Source organism: Corapipo altera, unplaced genomic scaffold (assembly GCF_003945725.1).
Source record: "Corapipo altera isolate COAL_440 unplaced genomic scaffold, ASM394572v1 55, whole genome shotgun sequence".
NCBI classification, from domain to species: domain Eukaryota; kingdom Metazoa; phylum Chordata; class Aves; order Passeriformes; family Pipridae; genus Corapipo; species Corapipo altera.
This window is the reverse complement of record NW_020884882.1, coordinates 16,037,660-16,056,217: the sequence shown is the minus strand read 5'-3', so window position 1 is coordinate 16,056,217 and position 18,558 is coordinate 16,037,660. Positions and strand designations below refer to the sequence as shown.

General features: G+C 46.8%; 1 protein-coding gene across 5 annotated transcripts in view; it reads right to left on the bottom strand.

The window, feature by feature from the left end:
* CNTN4 (contactin 4) overlaps window positions 1-18,558 on the bottom strand; it is a 286,304-nt gene that overhangs the window by 2,044 nt on the left and 265,702 nt on the right. For 4 of the 5 annotated variants that reach the window (XM_027640398.1, XM_027640397.1, XM_027640401.1 and 1 more), the window contains 10 exons: window positions 13,104-13,279; window positions 10,183-10,303; window positions 7,367-7,525; window positions 6,485-6,634; window positions 5,989-6,059; window positions 4,338-4,572; window positions 3,729-3,844; window positions 3,109-3,295; window positions 2,486-2,598; window positions 999-1,175 (listed from right to left, as the gene is read on the bottom strand). In XM_027640398.1, coding sequence (XP_027496199.1) covers window positions 999-1,175; window positions 2,486-2,598; window positions 3,109-3,295; window positions 3,729-3,844; window positions 4,338-4,572; window positions 5,989-6,059; window positions 6,485-6,634; window positions 7,367-7,525; window positions 10,183-10,303; window positions 13,104-13,279 — 1,505 coding nt within the window. The remainder of the gene's footprint in view (window positions 1-998; window positions 1,176-2,485; window positions 2,599-3,108; window positions 3,296-3,728; window positions 3,845-4,337; window positions 4,573-5,988; window positions 6,060-6,484; window positions 6,635-7,366; window positions 7,526-10,182; window positions 10,304-13,103; window positions 13,280-18,558) is intronic. The other variant, XM_027640402.1, reaches the window with a different exon arrangement.

Genomic DNA, 18,558 nt, shown 5'->3' with positions numbered 1-18,558 from the left:
AAAGAGGGAGAGAGGAGGGAGAGAAAGAGGAGGGAGGAGAGAAGAGAGAGGGAGAGAGGAGAGAGGGAGAGAAGAAGCCCACAATGAGCAGAGAACACATGTCACCTCTCCAGCTGAATTTTTGGTTTAATTTCAATTCCTGCCACTGTTTTGTTGAGGTTACTTTCACAATTACATGCTTTCACACCCTGGTTACTCACTATTTTGTTATTTTTCACAACTGTGCTCTTTTCAAGCTGTTACTTCTGGCCCCAGCCTGGCACAACTCCCATCCTGGAGGAGCCGTGTACCTGCTCGGTGACCCACAGCCTTGAGCCAAATCAGAGCTGGCAGGTGTTCCAGCTCTCCTTCCCTCTCCTGTGCCTGCTGATTAAATTCCTCTGCATGGTTTATACAGCCACAGTGGAGAGAATTCTGCTCTCACCCAGGGTTTTTCACATTGCTGTAATTTTAATGCCATATTCCTGCATTGCAGAGGCTCCTGATTTAATGCAGCTTATAAACTGGGCCATTATTAATGGAAGATGGGACATGGAGATTTTGCAAAAGCCATGTTGTGTAATAAAATACTCTTTCTGTTTGTTCTTCTACACAACCTCATTTCCCTAAATAAATATTTATGCCTCCAACACACAATGGGATATGGCTATACAGTAGCCTTATAAATTTAAAAGCTTCCAACACTGCATTTTGTATTTGGTTATAGCAAATTGCAGTGAAACAATATATTCAACCTATATATGAGTATGGAAGGGAGAGAGTGGAAAGTGTCTAGAGATCTTAAATACAAATATAACTACTTAGGATGGCGTTTCTTATGGTTTAATCTTGGGTTTGGGATGAAATCAGAACCAGGAGCTGGAACGCTGGTCCTTGCCTTTCTGGGTTTCAGCTCCCAGCCTGGGAAATGGTTGGAAGTACAGCCAGCCCTGCTGGGATACACAGCCCTGGTCCCTGCAGGACTCTGGCTCCCCATGGAACGGACCCCAATTCCTCCCGTCCTTACTCGAGATCTTTGGGATTCGGATCTGTTCGCTGCTGCTGCCGTCGCCACCATCGCTGACGGGCCGGATCTCGATGATATAATCCTCGTCCAGGGGCAGGGACAGCTCCACGGAGGTTTTATTGGTTTCTATCACAGATGTGCTGCTCTGCCTGTTCCACCTGTACAACACCTGCGGGGAAGGGAGAGAGAACAGAGAGGGCAGAGCCTGAACACGTCCAGAGTCGCCGCTGCTCCTTTCCTGCCCCCGACGCTCAGATGTGGTCTGGTCACAGAGGGGACACGTGGGATTTGCTGGGGACCCAGTGCCAGGTCAGAGAGGTGACACCTGTACCTTCACCAAGCTAAAATAAACCCCTGTATAAGTAAACACTTATTTACAGAAGTCAGAAACTTATGACATTTCTTCAGGAAACTGAGTTGGAACATTTCATGCAGTGCCACCGACAGCTTCCCAGAATAAATGACTTTTGCGAGTGACCTTCTGAGATCTGGGAGTTCTATTAATTTACATCATAAATTGTGACATAAAATATAAGATTTCTAGGAAAAACCAAGAAAAACAGGCAATGTTTTGCTATGAGTCAGGAAGAAACCCATCTGGTCCTGCTGTCCTAACAGGGAGTTGAAAGAGGACGTTGTAGGAACCCACTAGATGCAGTTTGCTTTTTCGGGGTGACAAGTCTCTGTCTCCCTCTTTCAAATGACTTCTTAATTTGCATTTCAAACCTAAAATATGTAGTGAAAAGTTGGTCCAGATTGCCGAGGTTCATCTGAGGTTTGGACTAAAAACCCTGAGGAGTTACTTCTTTTTGATAAGCCCATGCAGTGCAGCAAAGATACTTAAAAGTAAGTGCAGAAACTCAGGAGAGCTGGCACAGGCTCCTCAAGCTGATGCCGCTGGCATTCCAGACTGGGAACAAAACACAAAGCATGGCCAGGTCCTTCATTGTCTCAGGCTCTGGTGGGAAATGTTTGCACAGCTCAACCCCCAAGGCAAGGTCTGGAAATCAAACACCGACATCTTCTCTGGGCCAAATGAAGCCCTTGTGTAAGGTGATGGAGCTGAATTCTTCCCAAGATTTCTCTCTAGTTCAATTATATCCTATTAAAACTGCTACTAATGAGGATTCTCTTCCTTCTCCTTTTGGCTTTGCTTTCTGAAGGAAATGGGAGCTATTAAAAGAGCATTTTATTTATCTGCAATCAAGGAGCGAACTACAGCCTTTGGAAGGCTTTCACCATGGCAGGAGAGGGGTCCTGGAGGTGGGAGCTCCAGAGGGAGGAGCAGGTAAAGGTCCATGGGTTGAGACCCCCTCACAGGGGCGAGGGGAGCAGTGGGAAGAATGTGCTCATGTTACATAGGCATGGCCTCTGTTTTTGGGGGAATGTCCCAATTTTTAACCTGGAAAGCCATGGAAAACATCTTGTCTGGTCTTACTATAAACCCCAGCTTGACACTGGGCTCGTGGAAATACTCACTTTGTAGCCTCTCACTTCTGACTCGTTGTCCAGTGCTTTGACCTGGTCCCAGTTCAGGATGATCTTGGAGTCAGATGAATTCCACATGATGTTCCCGGGGGGTTGACTCGGTGCTACACCAAAACACACAGGGCATGCTATCACTAAGGAGTACCTTTTCCCAGCTGGATCCCTCCCAGCACCAATGAGGCTTCTACCACCAGAGCTGAGCCTGCCTGGAGTCCTTCCCTCTGGAAAGCTAACGAGTTCTTTCACTGATCTGTGTCCTCCAGGTCACAGGAGGTGTGACACGACACAGTGCTCTCAATGAAAAAAGGATTCAGTCAGTTGTTCAACATGCCTGAGCCCAGAAGAAAAAAGCCCTCTTGAACGATGAGATAAATATTTAATTTGCCTGCACAGCTGTGATTTGGGTTTTGCATGCTCTGCTTACTTAACACTGGGGAGAGGAGCCTTCCAAAACAAAATCGAGTGAAAAGGCTGAGCCTGGTAAGGCTCATGCAGAAAAACCTGACAAAGAGAAGTCTGACAGCTCTGGCAGGGTCAAGAGGGTTTGAAAATGAGAGAGGGGAGCCCTGGCAGAGCCCCCCCAGGCCAGAGCCCCCCACACTCCCAACACTCACGTGGCTTTTTGGTGGTGACGTTGACGGGGGCGCTGGAGGGGCCGGTGCCAGCCGTGTTGTAGGCCCTGACTGCCAGGTGGTACAGGGCATTGCCCCTCAGGTTGCCGACCTTTGTAGAGGTTTGGTTGCCGACTGTCCGAATCCTTTTGGCGTTTTCTTCCTTCTCGTCGTGTCGCCAACACCTGACCTGGGAACAGAGCAGGGACGTGCCCACCTCCAGCCATGGGCTGGCAGCACCCTTCACTTCCAGCACTAACTGTGCCCACAGGACAGATCCTGCATCCTGCCCCAGCCCTTCCTGTTCCCTGTTTGGGACCATCCTGGCTGTAGTGCTCCCTCCCCAGGAGCTCGGGCACTGCCTGGCCATGGGACACCTTCACACAGGTCCTCCCTGCAAGCTCTGCTCTCCATTTCCAGCCAGATCACACACAGACAGATGTGTCATTTTTAACCACCTGAGAGAATTCTCTGCTCACTGAAGAGGCAAAGAGAAGCACATCCACCCCAGGAACACACCAGCCCCAGGGCAGGAGGAGCAACACCATGGGGACTGCCCAGGATGTGTCTCCACATCTCCTCAAGGTTTTTTACTGAAAGGCTCCTGCACTCTGCCTCCATACCTCATATCCCTGTATCCTTCCTTTGTGCTGGTTCTCCCAAGGGGGAGCCCACGAAACTTCAACGTCTGAGGCAGAAAGACTTCTGGCCAAAACAGTGGTTGGGGCTCTCGTTGGCTCTGTGTGGTTAAAAATAAAAGGAAGACTTTTCAATTTTATGTTCAATTAGTCCCGAATGTCAAGGGATTTATTTTCTTCATTGCATGAGAAAAGAAGCAAACAAATGTGCAGGTTTCAAACCCAGGGCCTGTCAGGTTGTGCTGGGCAGCACTGGCTCCTCCACCTAAGAAATAATATGTCATTGCTAAACTCAGCCCAGGATACCATGTACTGTAATTAGGACAAGTGGGAACATTTTCTAATCAGTGGCCATTAATTCATGCTAAATCTCAGCGGAATTCTTTCCAGATTACATATTACTTTTCCATTAATATCAAAAGATTTCATTACGATTAATGTTATTTTAATGACTACGAAAAGAATCCATCACGGCTCGCCATTTATTAGAAATCAGAGCAGAGCTCAGGTATCAAAGGATACGCCAAGGTGGAAACTAAACCCTTGCAGAACCCGGGGAGGGGGGAGGAGGGTGGGCTGAGCTCCTGGCTCTACCTTCCTCTGCGGAGTAGACGACGGTGACGGGGCTGAAGGACCCTTCGCCCTTGTTGTTGTACACCCCGACCTTGACCTCGTAGGGCGAGAAGGGCGGCAGGGTCTCGTTCCTGAACACGTATCTGGAGGCATCGGGGGAGGCCACGACCGTCTGCATCCAGCTGACGGTGCCGAAGGGCCGGAACGCCACCACGTAGCCAAAGCCACCCCCGTTCTGCAGCTCCTCGGGCACCGTCTGTGGGCAGGAGAAACACAGCAATGGCTGTGGGGGAACCTTCAGCAATGGCACACATTGACCTGCCCCTCTGCACGCTGGGTGTTGCCTCTCAGTGCTGCTAAAGCTGCTGTTCTGAACAGAGCGCTGGAGATGGGAGGCGGACGGAGTCCTGAATTATCCCATCCTGCCTTTCTGCTCCTTCTCAGAGGAATGCAGCACCTCCAGAAGACACTTCTCCTGAGACCTAATTCACCTTCCTCTACTGACTAGATGGAGCCTCCATTATTGATCTAATTTTAGGCACTGCCACGACTAAGAGTCTGAGGTTTGTTGGGGTGAACCAAGGACATGGTTCCTGCTTTCCCATGTGCTCTCGTGCCTTTGGAATCGCATGTGAAGCCCTGAACAATACCCTGGACACACTGACACTCCCCACTCTCAGGCTGCCAGCCCCTTAAAAAGCTGCATTAAACCAAAAGTATTCAAACAATCCCTAATTATGGGCCACTCTCCCACAGACGTGGTGCTGAAGCCGGTGCAGGGGTTAGTGCTGCTCAGTCCTTCCTCTGTGCTGTAAGGCCACACCAGCCCATAAAGGAAAAGCCTCTGGACATTTAAACCCGTGAAACGACTGTTCTATCAAAACACAAATTATATTTTGTGCAAATTACGACTCAAACCAATGTCTGCTGTTCTTGCCATGTGTGTTTTTGAAACATATTGCAGTATCTTTAGGAGACACGGCGTAGCTAATTAGCCCAACAGAGGAGGAAATTTAGCACATTGAGCCGTGTGGCGAGGACAGAAACCCATTTATAGGTTTTTAATAACCTTAAAAATATCTCTGGCGATTCATTCTGCCAGCTTGGTCAGAAATAGTGCTAAATGGAAGTGTTAGCATGGCTGGTGAAGTTCATTATTAGGAAAAATATGCCAGCTGCATTGCATCACAACAGGGAAATATGAGCAGACAAATGACTAAAGTTCTAACCCCGTGTGCCTCATGGAATATTAAACATTTTTCATCTCTGTATCTCCTCGTGCTGGCTGCCATGAGCAGCACTGAGAGCCAGCATGCCTTGTGCTGGCTCTTAACTGTTTGCTGCCTGACATCCCATACAGGATGAGGGATGGAGCTTGAACCAGCCAGACTGGTCAGGATGTGCCTGTTTTATCCCTCAGGTGTTTCTGCCCATCCGTGTTTTGCCGTAGGGATGTGTTGGGGTTCAGGGGGAGCTGAGCTGGTGTCCCTGTGTCCCCTGCCCAGCACTTCCTTGCTGGCTGCCCTGCACAGGGGCCTGGGAAGGGAAGTCCTCTGGCTCCATTTTAATAGTTGTGCTGTTTTTATCACACAATCTGGGCTTTTTTTTTTTTTTTTACTGCAAACCGTTTGAAATCTCCAGGAGCTTCACTGGGCTCTGGGCTGAGACTCACCTCCCAGGTAATGACCAGCTCAGACTTGCTCCCTCCACCTCCACTGACATTAGCTGGGGTCACTTCAGGAACTGCAAACAAATAGAGGCAGAGGCGAAATGTGACAACTTTGAAACCATAATAATAATAATAGCACACTGAGGTGGAACAGACCTGTGCAGTGACAGGACTCTGCTGCCCTTCCCCTGTTGGTACCAGGAATGCCATTAAAGTGACTAATTTACCATGGCAAACAGCACATTAAAAGTATGTCAATAATAGTATATTAAAAGTATGTCAATTAACTTGTGTATTCAGTCTCTAATTGTTTAGTTTAAACATTTGTCTTCCATAAAGAGGGGCTTTTATTTATTTTCCTGTTTCATATTTGGTTCCCTTACGGGCTAAAAAAGAACAGAGCAGCCACCTGCCAAGGGTTGCCCATAACTGAGGTATCTCTTGGCACTGGTGAGCATTTATTCCACAAGATTTAAGTGTGTTGCCCACCCCTACTTACGAGCTTCTTCAGTTCTTCTCTTCTCTGAGGGTCTGCTGGGCTCCCCGATCCCGATCAGGTTGGCAGCCACCACTCGGAATTCGTACTCCACCCAAGGGTTCAGCCCCACCACTGTGGCTGTGAACGTCCTGCCATCGATGACCTCTGGAACTGGAGACAGTCGTGGGTCAGGAATGCAAGGAAAGCCACTAAAATGTTCAAAGCTCTGAGAAAAAGGCACAGAGAAATCTGATTTCCTTAAAAGCGAGCGTTTAACGTAAATACAGAGCGAATAAGGACTGATAAACCTTTTGTCATCTTTCTAACTGCAAAGATGTCCAAGAGGTAGCATTAGACCACTGTGTTTTTAGCCCAGAAATTCCTGCTATTAAAGAGTTTCTCCTAAGTTGCCACTGTTCAAAAACAAAGTGTCAAGACAACAGGTTTAAAGCGGTTTTATTTTTCTCTTTTTAAAACACACTGTTCCCTCTACTTAATGGTTACTGGAACAAAATTAACCTCTGACGGAATGAGCAATTACACCATGGGATTTTTCCCTCTATCAGGGAAATAATTCCACTTTAAGATAGGCCAGATGACACGGGCTGTCCCTGAGGGATGTCTTTATAGACCACAATTACTGTTGTATATCTCCAGCGTGGCAACAAAGGAGAGGAATTCATTCTGTTTTCCCTTAAACATTCATGAGAAAAATGGATGAGTAATAGCACTGACTGGACCCTAAATCTTTGGGTTGCCAAACCTGAAACTAGTTAATAAGAGCAGCGCTCTGCAGCCAGGGAAATTGCTTCTCACATCAGGGAGCAGAGCTGGTCCACGTGTGCATCCCGATGGATGTGTTTTCCAGCAGCGGAGCTCGGAGGGGCCGGGTTATGGATTTACCTGTGCTCACTGCCTGCCAGCCCACCGAGAAGGGGGTCCTTGCTTGCACCACGTACATGGTGATGGGGCTGTGGTTGTCAGCCCCCGGCCTCCAGGACAGCTGGGCCGTGGTGTCCGTCACCTCGTCGATCGTCACGGCCTCAGGGGGGCCGGGGGGACCTGTGGGAGCATGGCAGGAGAGGGGTGGGTGAGGTGGTTCAAGGGGTCATCTTCCCTCACTCAGGACAGAGAAGTCCCTGTAGAGGAGTTGGTGCAGGCCCAGCTCTCATTGCCTGGATGAGACTGGGAGGCACTGGGGAGATACACCAGCACCATTCCCAGGGAGATACACCAGCACCATGGATACACCAGCACCATTCCCAGGGAGATACACCAGCACCATGGATACACCAGCACCATGGATACACCAGCACCACAGCCAGGGAGATACAGCAGCACTATGCCCAGGGAGACACCAGTATGTTCTGCTTCACTGCCAGGTTCTTCTTAATCAGTAAAGGCAGCAGGACACACCAGTCAGGGAGAGACCTCTCTCCTCTCTCACGTGGCCATTGCTCCTGGAAGTGGTACCTGAGGTGCAGCCTCTTCCCATCCCAGAGAATCCCTGAATGGTTTGGGTTGGGAGGGAACTTAAGGATCATTTCATCCCACCCCCTGCCATGGGCAGGGACACCTTCCACTAGCCCAGGTTGCTCCAAGCCCTGTCCAACCTTGGACACTTCCAGGGATGGGGCAGCCACAGCTTCTCTGGGATCCTGTGCCAGGGCCTCCCCACCCTTACAGGCAAAAAATTCTTCCCAGTATCCCATCTAACCCTTCATTCTGTCATTTTGAAACCATTCCCTTTTGTCCTGTCACTCCAGGCCCTTGTTTAAAGTCCCTCTCCACCTCTCTTGGAGCTCCTTTAGGTACTGGATCAAGGTACCCTTTAGGTACTCAAGCAAACTCTCCTCTTGCAACTCACTCTGTGGACTAAAAGCATTCTCATATGATATTCAGAGAGCTGGACATGGTTAAATATCTAAAATACCCTGAAATCTTCCAATATCCTACCTATAAAATGAAAGTTCAGCAGGTCTAGCCAGATTTAATTTCTGAGAAATTAAAACTTTAAATTGTTTTTGCTGGGGGGAGCAGCCACGTAACACAGGCTCAGGGAGCAGTTGGAATTTCACTGTATTTTTCACAAATTGCTCCTACAGATTGGCAGAGTTTGAAACAAGTTGCATTCACTTCATGGCTGGGAATAACTATGATTTCTATATCATTGTTTCATATTCCCTGAGATAAATAATTCTTTTTTTTTTCTAGTATCCAGTTTTTTTAACCTAGTATCTCTTATTATTTTGACACAATTCCAATATTTTAAAAACTCCTAACAATTATTCTGAAGGTTCTATTGATGCACCAGCCATTCACCTCCTGCTCCTGGTCTCACAGCCCAGGGATATTTCCCTATTTCTCTACAGCACAACTCTCAGTGCAGCTGTGGCATCACTGGCCTGGATGAAGACATCCTGTTGGTCACAGAATCCCAGAATGGTTTGGGTTGGAAGGGAGATTAAAGCTCATCTCATCCCACCCCTTTCCACGGGCAGGGACACCTTCCACCAGCCCAGGTTGCTCCAAGCCCCATCCAACCTGGTCTTGGACACTCCCAGGGATGGGGCAGCCACAGCTTCTCTGGGCACCCTGTTTCTGTGTTTTACCACCTTCAATATTTGTAACAAGTGACAAGATTGGTATTTTATCATCACCCAGGGTCATTTTCTTGTGAGAATTTAATGTTCCTCCTGTTTGTTTACAGAGGCAGCACTAAGGAAATTACCCAACTGAGGTGCCTGGAGCAGCCTCTGTTGAAATGTTTGAGCTAAACAACAAAAAAAATCATCTGAAATCGTGCTGCAGCAAAAAAACTGAGAGCCAGTGAAAAAGGGGATTTCTTACTATTTTTTTCAAGCTCTCCTCCTTTCACTGAGTTGCCTGCGAACTCACGTGGAGAACATGGGAGAGGACAAGAGCAAAAGGCCTCATGTTGTGCCAGGAGATGTACAGATTGGATATTCAGGAAAATTTCTTCATGGGAAGGGTTGTCAAGCATTGGAACAGGTTGTCCAGGCCAGGGGTGGAGTCACCACCATATCTGGAGGGATTTAAAAGCCACGTGTTTGTGGCACTTGGGGACATGGGTTAGTGGTGGCCTTGCCAGCACTGGGGGAATGGTTGGACTGATGTTCTTAGAGGGCTTTTCCAACCTAAAGGATTCTATGAAGTTCCTGGGGTCTGTGAGAATCAAGGAACAGAGGAGCAACAAAGTTTGCTTTCCCCAAAGTCAACAAGCAAGAAAATATATATATTTATTGTAAGGATGCAGACTCAGGGTAACTAATTACAGCTCTGTTAAAGTCCTACTTACACATCACCCGTGCATGGTAATGAATAGATCTTGAAATATCAATGAAGTTCCTAAATCACATTTATCCCAGAAAAGGAATAATATTACTTGGCAGAAGTGCAGTGAATAACCTGAATGCTGCTTCTGCTGCACAGTTCATCAAACAAACGAGCTCAGTTGGTGCAGGTTTGGCATTTAGGACACAAACACGACGTGTTTACGTGAGTTGTGTCTGCTGGATGAGGGTGTGTATCTGAAACACACCACAGGCACTGTTTGAAAATGTGGTGTGAACCCCAGTGCGTGCTCACAGGTTTTTTTTCTCAAATTAATTACAAGATGCTGGGGGGAAAAAAAGCAAAAAAAAAAAAGGAGAAATTTTACAACAACAACAACAACAACAGTAACAAAATTCAAATACCTCTTACAATCAGGTCTGCAGCAGCCGAGAGCTTGTCCACACTTGTTTGCACCATGCAGACGTATTTCCCTGCGTGCTTCAGCTGGATGCTTCTGATCATCAAATCACCAGCTGAATCCTGCTGATAAAGTAGGGAAAAGTGGTTACAATTACTTTTTAATGAGCGCTAAACATCATTATCACATGAAGGACACTGTGACTAATGGATTTACTTTGCTCTGGCTGATGAAAACATTAGTAATGCAAGCTTGGCCTATTAAAGGGATGTGTCTGCCTTGAAGGGGAGAGCGGGAGTGCTTCTGAAGTTCTGGCTCCTCCCCGGGGCAGGGGAGCAGGGCTGGGGGCTGGGAAACACTTCCCCTTAGTAACTTGTTGTAGTCTGGTTGTAGTCTACAACTGCCTTGTGAGGGGCAGAGGAGGGGCAGGGACTGAGTTCTGCTCTGGGGGGACCAGGGACAGCACCAGGGAAGGGCTGGAGCTGTGCCAGGGCAGGGCCAGGCTGGATCTCAGGGAAAGGTTCTTCCCCCAGAGGGTGGTTGGCACTGCCCAGGCTCCCCAGGGCAGTGGGCACAGCCCCAAGGCTGCCAGAGCTCCAGGAGGGTTTGGGTGATCATCTGGGGCACAGGGGGTGACCCTTGGGGATGGTCCTCTACAGGGCCAGGAGTTGGACTCGATGATCCTTGTGGGTCCCTTCCAACTCAGCATATCCTGGGATTCTGTGACCATTAAAACAATGTGACAAAGCCAATGTGGGGCAGGTTCACACCTCTCTGGATATCCCATTTACACCCTCTCTGGTGTTCAGATGCCCAAGTTGTGTCTCCCTTCCTTCCACAGGTGAAACCCAGCCCGAATTCTAAGCCATCTGCAATAATTTCCTGGCTTTGTCTGGCAGGCAGCATTCTGATTGCCCCGTGTTTTTGTGCTAAAGATCATGAGAACAGCACTCTCCCAGGAAATCTTGCATCACCTAACAGCAGTAATTTGTTTTCCAAACGCCAAGTGCATGTCTGATTAACTATTGAATAGAACTAATTAGGTTTTTCTGTGTATCAGAAGCTGAAAACACTCTCTAAATTTTTCTCCAGACACAAAGCATTGGGTCCATTGGAAATCTCAGGGTAACCTTGTGATTGTGGCTTTTTGACTGAGAAATATTAATCAAGTTTGGAATTTTAGCTTTGCAGGCCGAGCATGTGCAGTCACCCCAAAAAGCCATGGCTGCTGATGTGCACCCTGGGCATCAATCTCTAAGGGCATCTTTTAAGGCTTGGAAATTGTGTTTCCTTTTCCTTTCAGCATTAAATTTCACCCCTGAAAAATGTAAATATAGAGTGTCACTCTGCCTGAGACTCAGCAGAGTCCACAGCTCTGTTGAGCCTCCTTTAGAGACACAGAAAAAACCCTTGATGAAAATTTTGCATTTTTCCCTCATTTTTAGAGCTCCTTTCACCAAATAGAAGTGAAAAAAAAAATCATGAGGAAGGATAAGCTAGAATTTAAACAACCCAAGCCCTACCTAAACAGGGTAAATTAGATGAACTCTGAACTGCAAAGGAAAATGTTATGGTTACAAAGCAAAGCTTTCAGAGATGGTCTGTGAAATCATTGCTTTTCTTACTAAAAATTATTTGGGAATTATTTTGAGCCATAAAACTGGCATGAGAGGCTGGGGCAGGCCTGACAGATGTGCCACCTCCTTGTGTGAAGCCCCCCTCTAACAGTTGGCATCCTGAGGTATCCAATCCCCAAAATTTATGCCTCAACATCTTCAGGAAATCTAAAACTACTAGAAAAGTAGTTTTATTTTAACTTAAAAACCTGCCCTTCAAAAGTGAGGTAGGAGCAGAGAAAGCCAAGCAGAGATGGACCATCAGGGCACCTCTGCCCTGCTGAGGGTGCTCCGGTCCTAAACCTTCCTTCAGAGGCACAAAATGCCAAATGCCTCAAGAAAATTCTCTCCTCTCCTAATGAGGGTCAGCAATTCCTACTTTCCTACCTTTGCTTCCCCCATCTGCCACTCCACCATGGTCCTGAGCAGCAGCCATGGACTGTCCAACCATCATTTCCCACTTGTCCCTCTCCTGGCTTTCCAGGAACATGAACTTTTCAACCTTCAAGTAAACAATTCTCTGGGCATTGCAGAAGTTTACACTGTCAGTGGGTACTGACTGGGTTTCCCACAAACAAAAAAAATTAACCAAACAACCCAAAGACACCAAGGTGGCATTGCCAGGAAACCTGCACAGGTAAGACTGAGAAGAAATGTCACCTCCAGGGGTGGGGGATATTTGCAATCCTCTGCAGGTTACTTTGTGTAGAGGAAAAATAGTTATTCTAAGCATGTGGTCACAAGAGGAGGACACAGACAGAGACAGATAAACATGGCAACAAACCCTGTCTGAGCATTTTTGAGGATATTGTCTGATTTCCTGCTATTTTTTCTATAAATACAAAGTTCTACAATGGTTTACAGTTTACATTTATTTTACTGTTTCAGACAGAGAAAATCTATTATGGATTTCTTCCTTGAAGGAGGAGGCAGTTTTTTGCAATGAGAAAACATATTTTAGGTCTCCTGATGTCCCTCCCACTGTTCATTTGAGCAGATTTGTCATGCCACGAAGGAAATCATAACAACTCTGCACCACTCTAATGAACTAATACACTGGCAATGTTCATCTCAGCCTGTGAACAGAAGACAACACAGAAACATGGAATCATTTAGGGTGGAAAAGCCCTTTAAGATCTTTGAGTCCAACCATTAATCCAGCACTGCCAGGGCCACCACTAAACCGTCCACATGGCTATTCAATCCCTCCAGGACTGACTTAGCCAAGTCCATTCCTTCTCTTAGCAGTCCTTTTCTATTGTTACCTGCTTTTAGTACAGTGAGGAGATGCTTTAGAGTTAATACTTACCCCTCCCACTCTTTCAAAGTGATCCCCATCCTTCTCAAAGTCTATCAGGTGCCCATTAAATGACCAGGTGAACATGATATCCAGGGAGTGGTCGTGAGAGACCTGGCATGGCAGGACAATGCTCTCCCCAACGGTGACATCCATGCTGAAAGGTGACACCATGACCCGGGTTGGATCTACAAACAATAAAGAAAGGGGGGAAAAGAGCATTAATCTGGTTCTCCTGAGGAATACGTAGAGCTGAGAGAGATCCTAAGCAGTCTCCCACAACTGCAGTGATCACTTAGGAAGATCCTTAATGTAACAAGTGAACTATCCCATCTTTGCTTTTATCCTCCAACACCTTTCTCCAGTTGTTGGATTGAAACACTGCTAATAAACCCACCAAAATCCTCTTCCACTCACCATCCTGATGAAGAAGGAGAAAAGAAAGGGCTGGAAAAGAGTGCAGCAGATCTGAAAGGCTTGGTTAAAATTTTTGAGAAAGCCTGGAAGTCAGAGATTCTCTTCTTTGAATCTTCTTACTTCAAAGAGCTGTTTCACAGTCACACATTGTTCACCATGGTTATAAAAACCTATTCTGTTGTCCCTGTAATAAATGTTGCCTCAAGAAAACTCTCTCAGCGTAAAATCTCCAAAACTAGAATGAAGAAGGGGATATTAAAAACATGAGTGATATCTGCTCACATCTGGAAAGGGAAAGAATTGGCTGAGGTTACTGTTGTACCTCATTTTTATTGCAAACTCGGTGATTGTGTAGAACACTGGCCACGGTCTCTGTGGTTTGACATTTCAAAGCCAGGCTGTTTTCTTTGTGCCAGGAGAGTCCTCAGAAAGAATAAATATAAATAATGAGAGATACCAACCAAACCTTTGATGCCACGGACACCAAAACCCTGCCCCAACAAGCCAAGTGCTGTGGTGATGTCAGAGAGGGGTTTTGGGGTGGGATGTGGCTCTGGGGGTGGTGACTCCAGATGTCACTGCCCTTTTGGACTAGAACTGAGGAATTATTTTAGGGAGATGAAGCAGAAAAAAGGGCACTGCCCTAAACATGACACTTCCAAAGGGAAGCCCCCAAACCTCCAGGGATCTGTGATGCAGCAAGTTCTGCCCATTAAATACAGGCAGCAGCTCCACTTCCAGACTAATCCCTTATTCCCAGCTGGAATTCACACAGATCCTTCACCACTGGTTTAATGGTCTATTTTTCACTTGAGTCCTGCAGTAGGAGCAAAATGGTGGCACAGAAAGATGAGCCCTGACACATTATGCAGACTCCAGCTCCTCGTCTGTGCCCCTGAATTCCCTCTGCCTCCAAAGCTGACATTCCTCTTTCATTTCTGTTGACAAAAATGCAGTAATTTTTTCTAAAGGGCCTCAGAGGAAATGAAAAGGAGACAAAATATTGCTTAACAATGAGACCAAAAGTCTGAAAATCATATAGAGATAGATATTTTTGCTTATTCCAAAAATCTATTCTGCACCACTGTCATGCTAAAATAATACCAGCATTATTCAGTCTCTGGGATATGACACCAAAATCTTAACTGCTTCTTCCAGAGACTATTGCCCAGATGCTTAAGCCTCTGCTAAAATAATAAAGATACAGCAACAAAGATATGGACAGGACAGAACTACTCCCTGAAATCCAGGGGATGCAAAGCTGTTCCTGGATTTTTGAAGACCTTATCAAAAGTGTACAGGAGGTGGTGAAAAAGATTTAATCTCTGTCTGTATGGATTTCAGATCAAGTCCTTGGGGACTTGGCTGTGTTATCTTGGACAAATTTATTTCATCTATATTTTGGTTCTTCTAACCAGAGTAACTCTTAACACAACCACAGTAAGTATTATGAGGCTTAACTAATTAATACAATTAAATGATTAATACATTTAAAATTTCTTAGGCAGAAGCAGTATCAGTGCATATGACTAAAACAATGCTTAATTGTTGCTTAGATTTATGGCACTATTTTTGTATAATTGATGTATCAGGATTTTCCAGTCACTTGGTGTTGCTGCAACTGAAATTTGGGAAGACCCAGAGCATCCCAAGCTCAGGATGCTACAGGAATACCCACACCAGCAGTGGGGCTCAGGCATGGAATCACTCACTGAAATTCCTCTCAGCATCAGAAGTTCATCTATTTTATAAACATGTAAAGAATGAAGAATACAAATATATGGAATAGAATATAGAATATAATCGTATAGGATTGTAGAATACAGAATATATTCTCAAATGGAATTCTGGTATATATTCTGTATTATGGAATTCTATACAATTCTAGAATATATTTATATTCGAGAATATAGTTAGAATATTTATTTAGAATTATAGAATATAGAGTTATAATAGAATTCTAGAATTTATATTCTATATAGATATAAAGAATATAAAGAAATGTGTGTTTGCTAAAGACCAGAGCAGCTCAGCAGAGCTCCTGCAGATGCAGGAACTCAGTGCCTGGCTCCTCCAAAAATCAGCCCACAGGTTTCATGAAATCATGGAATTGTTTAGGTTGGAAAAGTCCAACCATTCCCCCAGCACTGCCAAGGCCACCAGTAACCCATGTCCCCAAATGACACATCTACACATGCTTCGAATCCCTCCAGGGATGGGGACTCCACCCCTGCCCTGGGCAGCTGTGCCAGGGCTGCACAACCCCTCCACTACAGAATTTTTCCTAATATCCAACCCAAACCTCTCCTGGTGCACCTGGAGCCCCTTCCTGCATGTCCCTGGGAGGATGAGGAGCCAGGCAGGGCTTGGGGCCGTGCTGGGCTGTGTGTGACTGACTGTAGGTGTCACTGAAGGCTCAGGGAAGCAGCAAAGCTCCCTCTCAGCCTTCCTTTCAACGCCAGCATTTTCAGGAACACGCTTTTTGTGTTACAGAAACAGCACTTTGCAGTTTTCCATGGTTTTCCCTGCTCTCCAGCCCCTCTGGCAGCACAGGGGGCTCATCCTGTGGGGTGTCACTGCAGGCTCTGAGCAGCTTCAACGCTCACGGGGCTGGTCCTCAGCTGGAGCAAATCCTCATGGCCACCCCAGGACAGCTCTGGATGCCCAGCCATCCCCCAGCCTCCCTGAGGGGGTGCACTGAGGTCATCTGAGCTTGTCTTACCAATTTCTGTCCTGCCTTAACATCCTGATTTTCCTGCCTTACCTCCCTTGGCTTTACTGCTGCAGCACGTTGCAGAGCACTTGGTGTATTCCTGACTGTGTTTGCTTCATACTACAAGAGATTTTAACAAAGTTTTCTTCCTTACCTAGAAGAAAGGGAGCTGAGTAGCACTTCCCAACCGTGGGAAGGCTGGAATTGCTTCCCTCCAGTCCCTGCAAACAGCAGCCTGGCAGTGCCATTAGTGCCGCCTGCGTCTCCCGGCTCCTCTCGGGATGCAGGGATGCATTTCCCAGCTGCAAACCCAGAGGCTGCAGGCACGGGCTGAGGGGCACCACTATCCAATCTGCAAAGGATCCATCCCACATGGATGTGCCACTGACTGGGTATCCCTCGGGAGGGATCCCTTGTTTGGGGTAAGTGGCTCTGCCTCGCTGTCCCTGCCACTGGGCCGTGTCACATCGACCTGCTGGACGTGACACAGCGGGACATGACCTGCAGGGGCACAACAGGAGTGACAGAAAACACAGCGCAGGCTGACGCTCACAAATAATGCTTTTTTTTCCCCTTAAAAATATAGGTCAGTTCAGAGCGTGCAAAGAAGCTTTTAAACGATCACAGAATCCCAGGATATGCTGAGTTGGGAGGGACCCACAAGGTTCACTGAGTCCAGCTGCTGGCCTTGTAGAGGATCATCCCCAAGAGTCCCACCCTGTGCCCCAGAGCATCATCCAAACCCTCCTGGAGCTCTGGCAGCCTTGGGGCTGTGCCCACTGCCCTGGGGAGCCTGGTCAGTGCCCAACCACTCTCCTGAGATCCAACCTGACCCTGCCCTGGCACAACTTCAGGTCCTGTCACTGGGCACCACAGATGCAAGAGGAGCAGGGAAAGCAATAAGCCACGTCACAGATATTGTGCCCATCAGGAAGAGTTCCACTGCCCAGAGGGTTTTTTTCGGACCTGCCTCTGTTAAGTGGCTCCTTGGATCCCATTCCCAAACGTGCCCCTCTCCAACCCGGCTCAGCTCCACAGGGCATGGATCCAGGGATGGCAATAACCACAGTGCTCTTCAGTGAAGGATATCAAAGTCCTCAGTAAACAATGAGATGTGCTTTGCCAGCCCTGGTTGCTGAAGGAATAAAGAGCATTTCACTCTAATAAAAGGCTGAGCTGTAACATGCTCGGGAGATCCAGCTCTTCTTGTTGGCCTCAAATCAGTGGAATTGAACGTTCAGAGACAGATTTAAAAAAGAGATAATGTAGCATTTCCAAAGCTGGTTGATGAACCCTGAGCATGTAATACCTAAATGCTTATTTAGAGATCTGTTCTGGTACAGAGGGGGTCAGAGGAGAAGGAGGACAAGGGAATACTCTGGTTTTGACATATTCAGCTAACATAAAAAATCTGAAGAAATCAGAACTCCTTCCCCCCCCCCAAATTAATGCTTCCTTCAGACTGTTCTACTTCTACGGAAATTTTCTGAGATCTTGCAAAGACTTATTCCTTCCTCTCCTCTTCCAGCCTTGCCTTCACTTCAGTCAAGTTTGTGCTTTCATGCTGCTAATGGGAATTTTGTAAAAACATCGTATAGAACCAGGGATTCATTAAGGTTGGAAAAGACCTCCAAGATCATCAAGTCTCCACCCTCTGACCTATACTGAGGTCTGAAGTCCCTCTCCCCTTTTACTCTTTTGCCTAAGTAGGAAAAGTCTGTTGTAAATACTCATGGCTTTGGTTATGGACAAAAAAAAACCAGTCTGGAGCTTTAAATGGAATAAAAAAACCCAGCAGTGTTTGTTTTTGCTGATGGCTATTTTCTTCAAGCACATAAGAAATATTCATATCCCACCTGTTATCCTTGGAGTTAAACAGCTGAGCCAGCTTGGATGTGTCCTGGCCAGAGTGGCTCCTCCAGGATGGGGAGGGAGGATGTTTATTCCAGGCTGGACAAGGGGAGCCCACAGAGCCAGAGCCATTCCAGCCCCAGGGCTCTGACTCTGCAGCAGGATCCATGTTCAAAGCACACCAGGGCATCTGCTGGGTGGGTAATGAGAGCCAGGGTGGCTGACAAGGTAATTCCAGGTTCAAGCATCAGTGCTCAAGTGCAGGAGTTTATGTTCAATTACCAGATGCTTCAAACAAGGCACTGAGACAAAGGCAGGCGATGCCAAGCACAGGCTGCAGCCAATTCCAGGGAAAATGGTGCTGCTTTTCCTGGGGCTCTACTTCCATCACTCTGCCGATATTCCTTATGTGGATCTGGGCAGATAAGCAGCAGTTTCAAGTTTGATTAACTATCTAATTACCAAATTTGCTTAAATTAGTGTTAA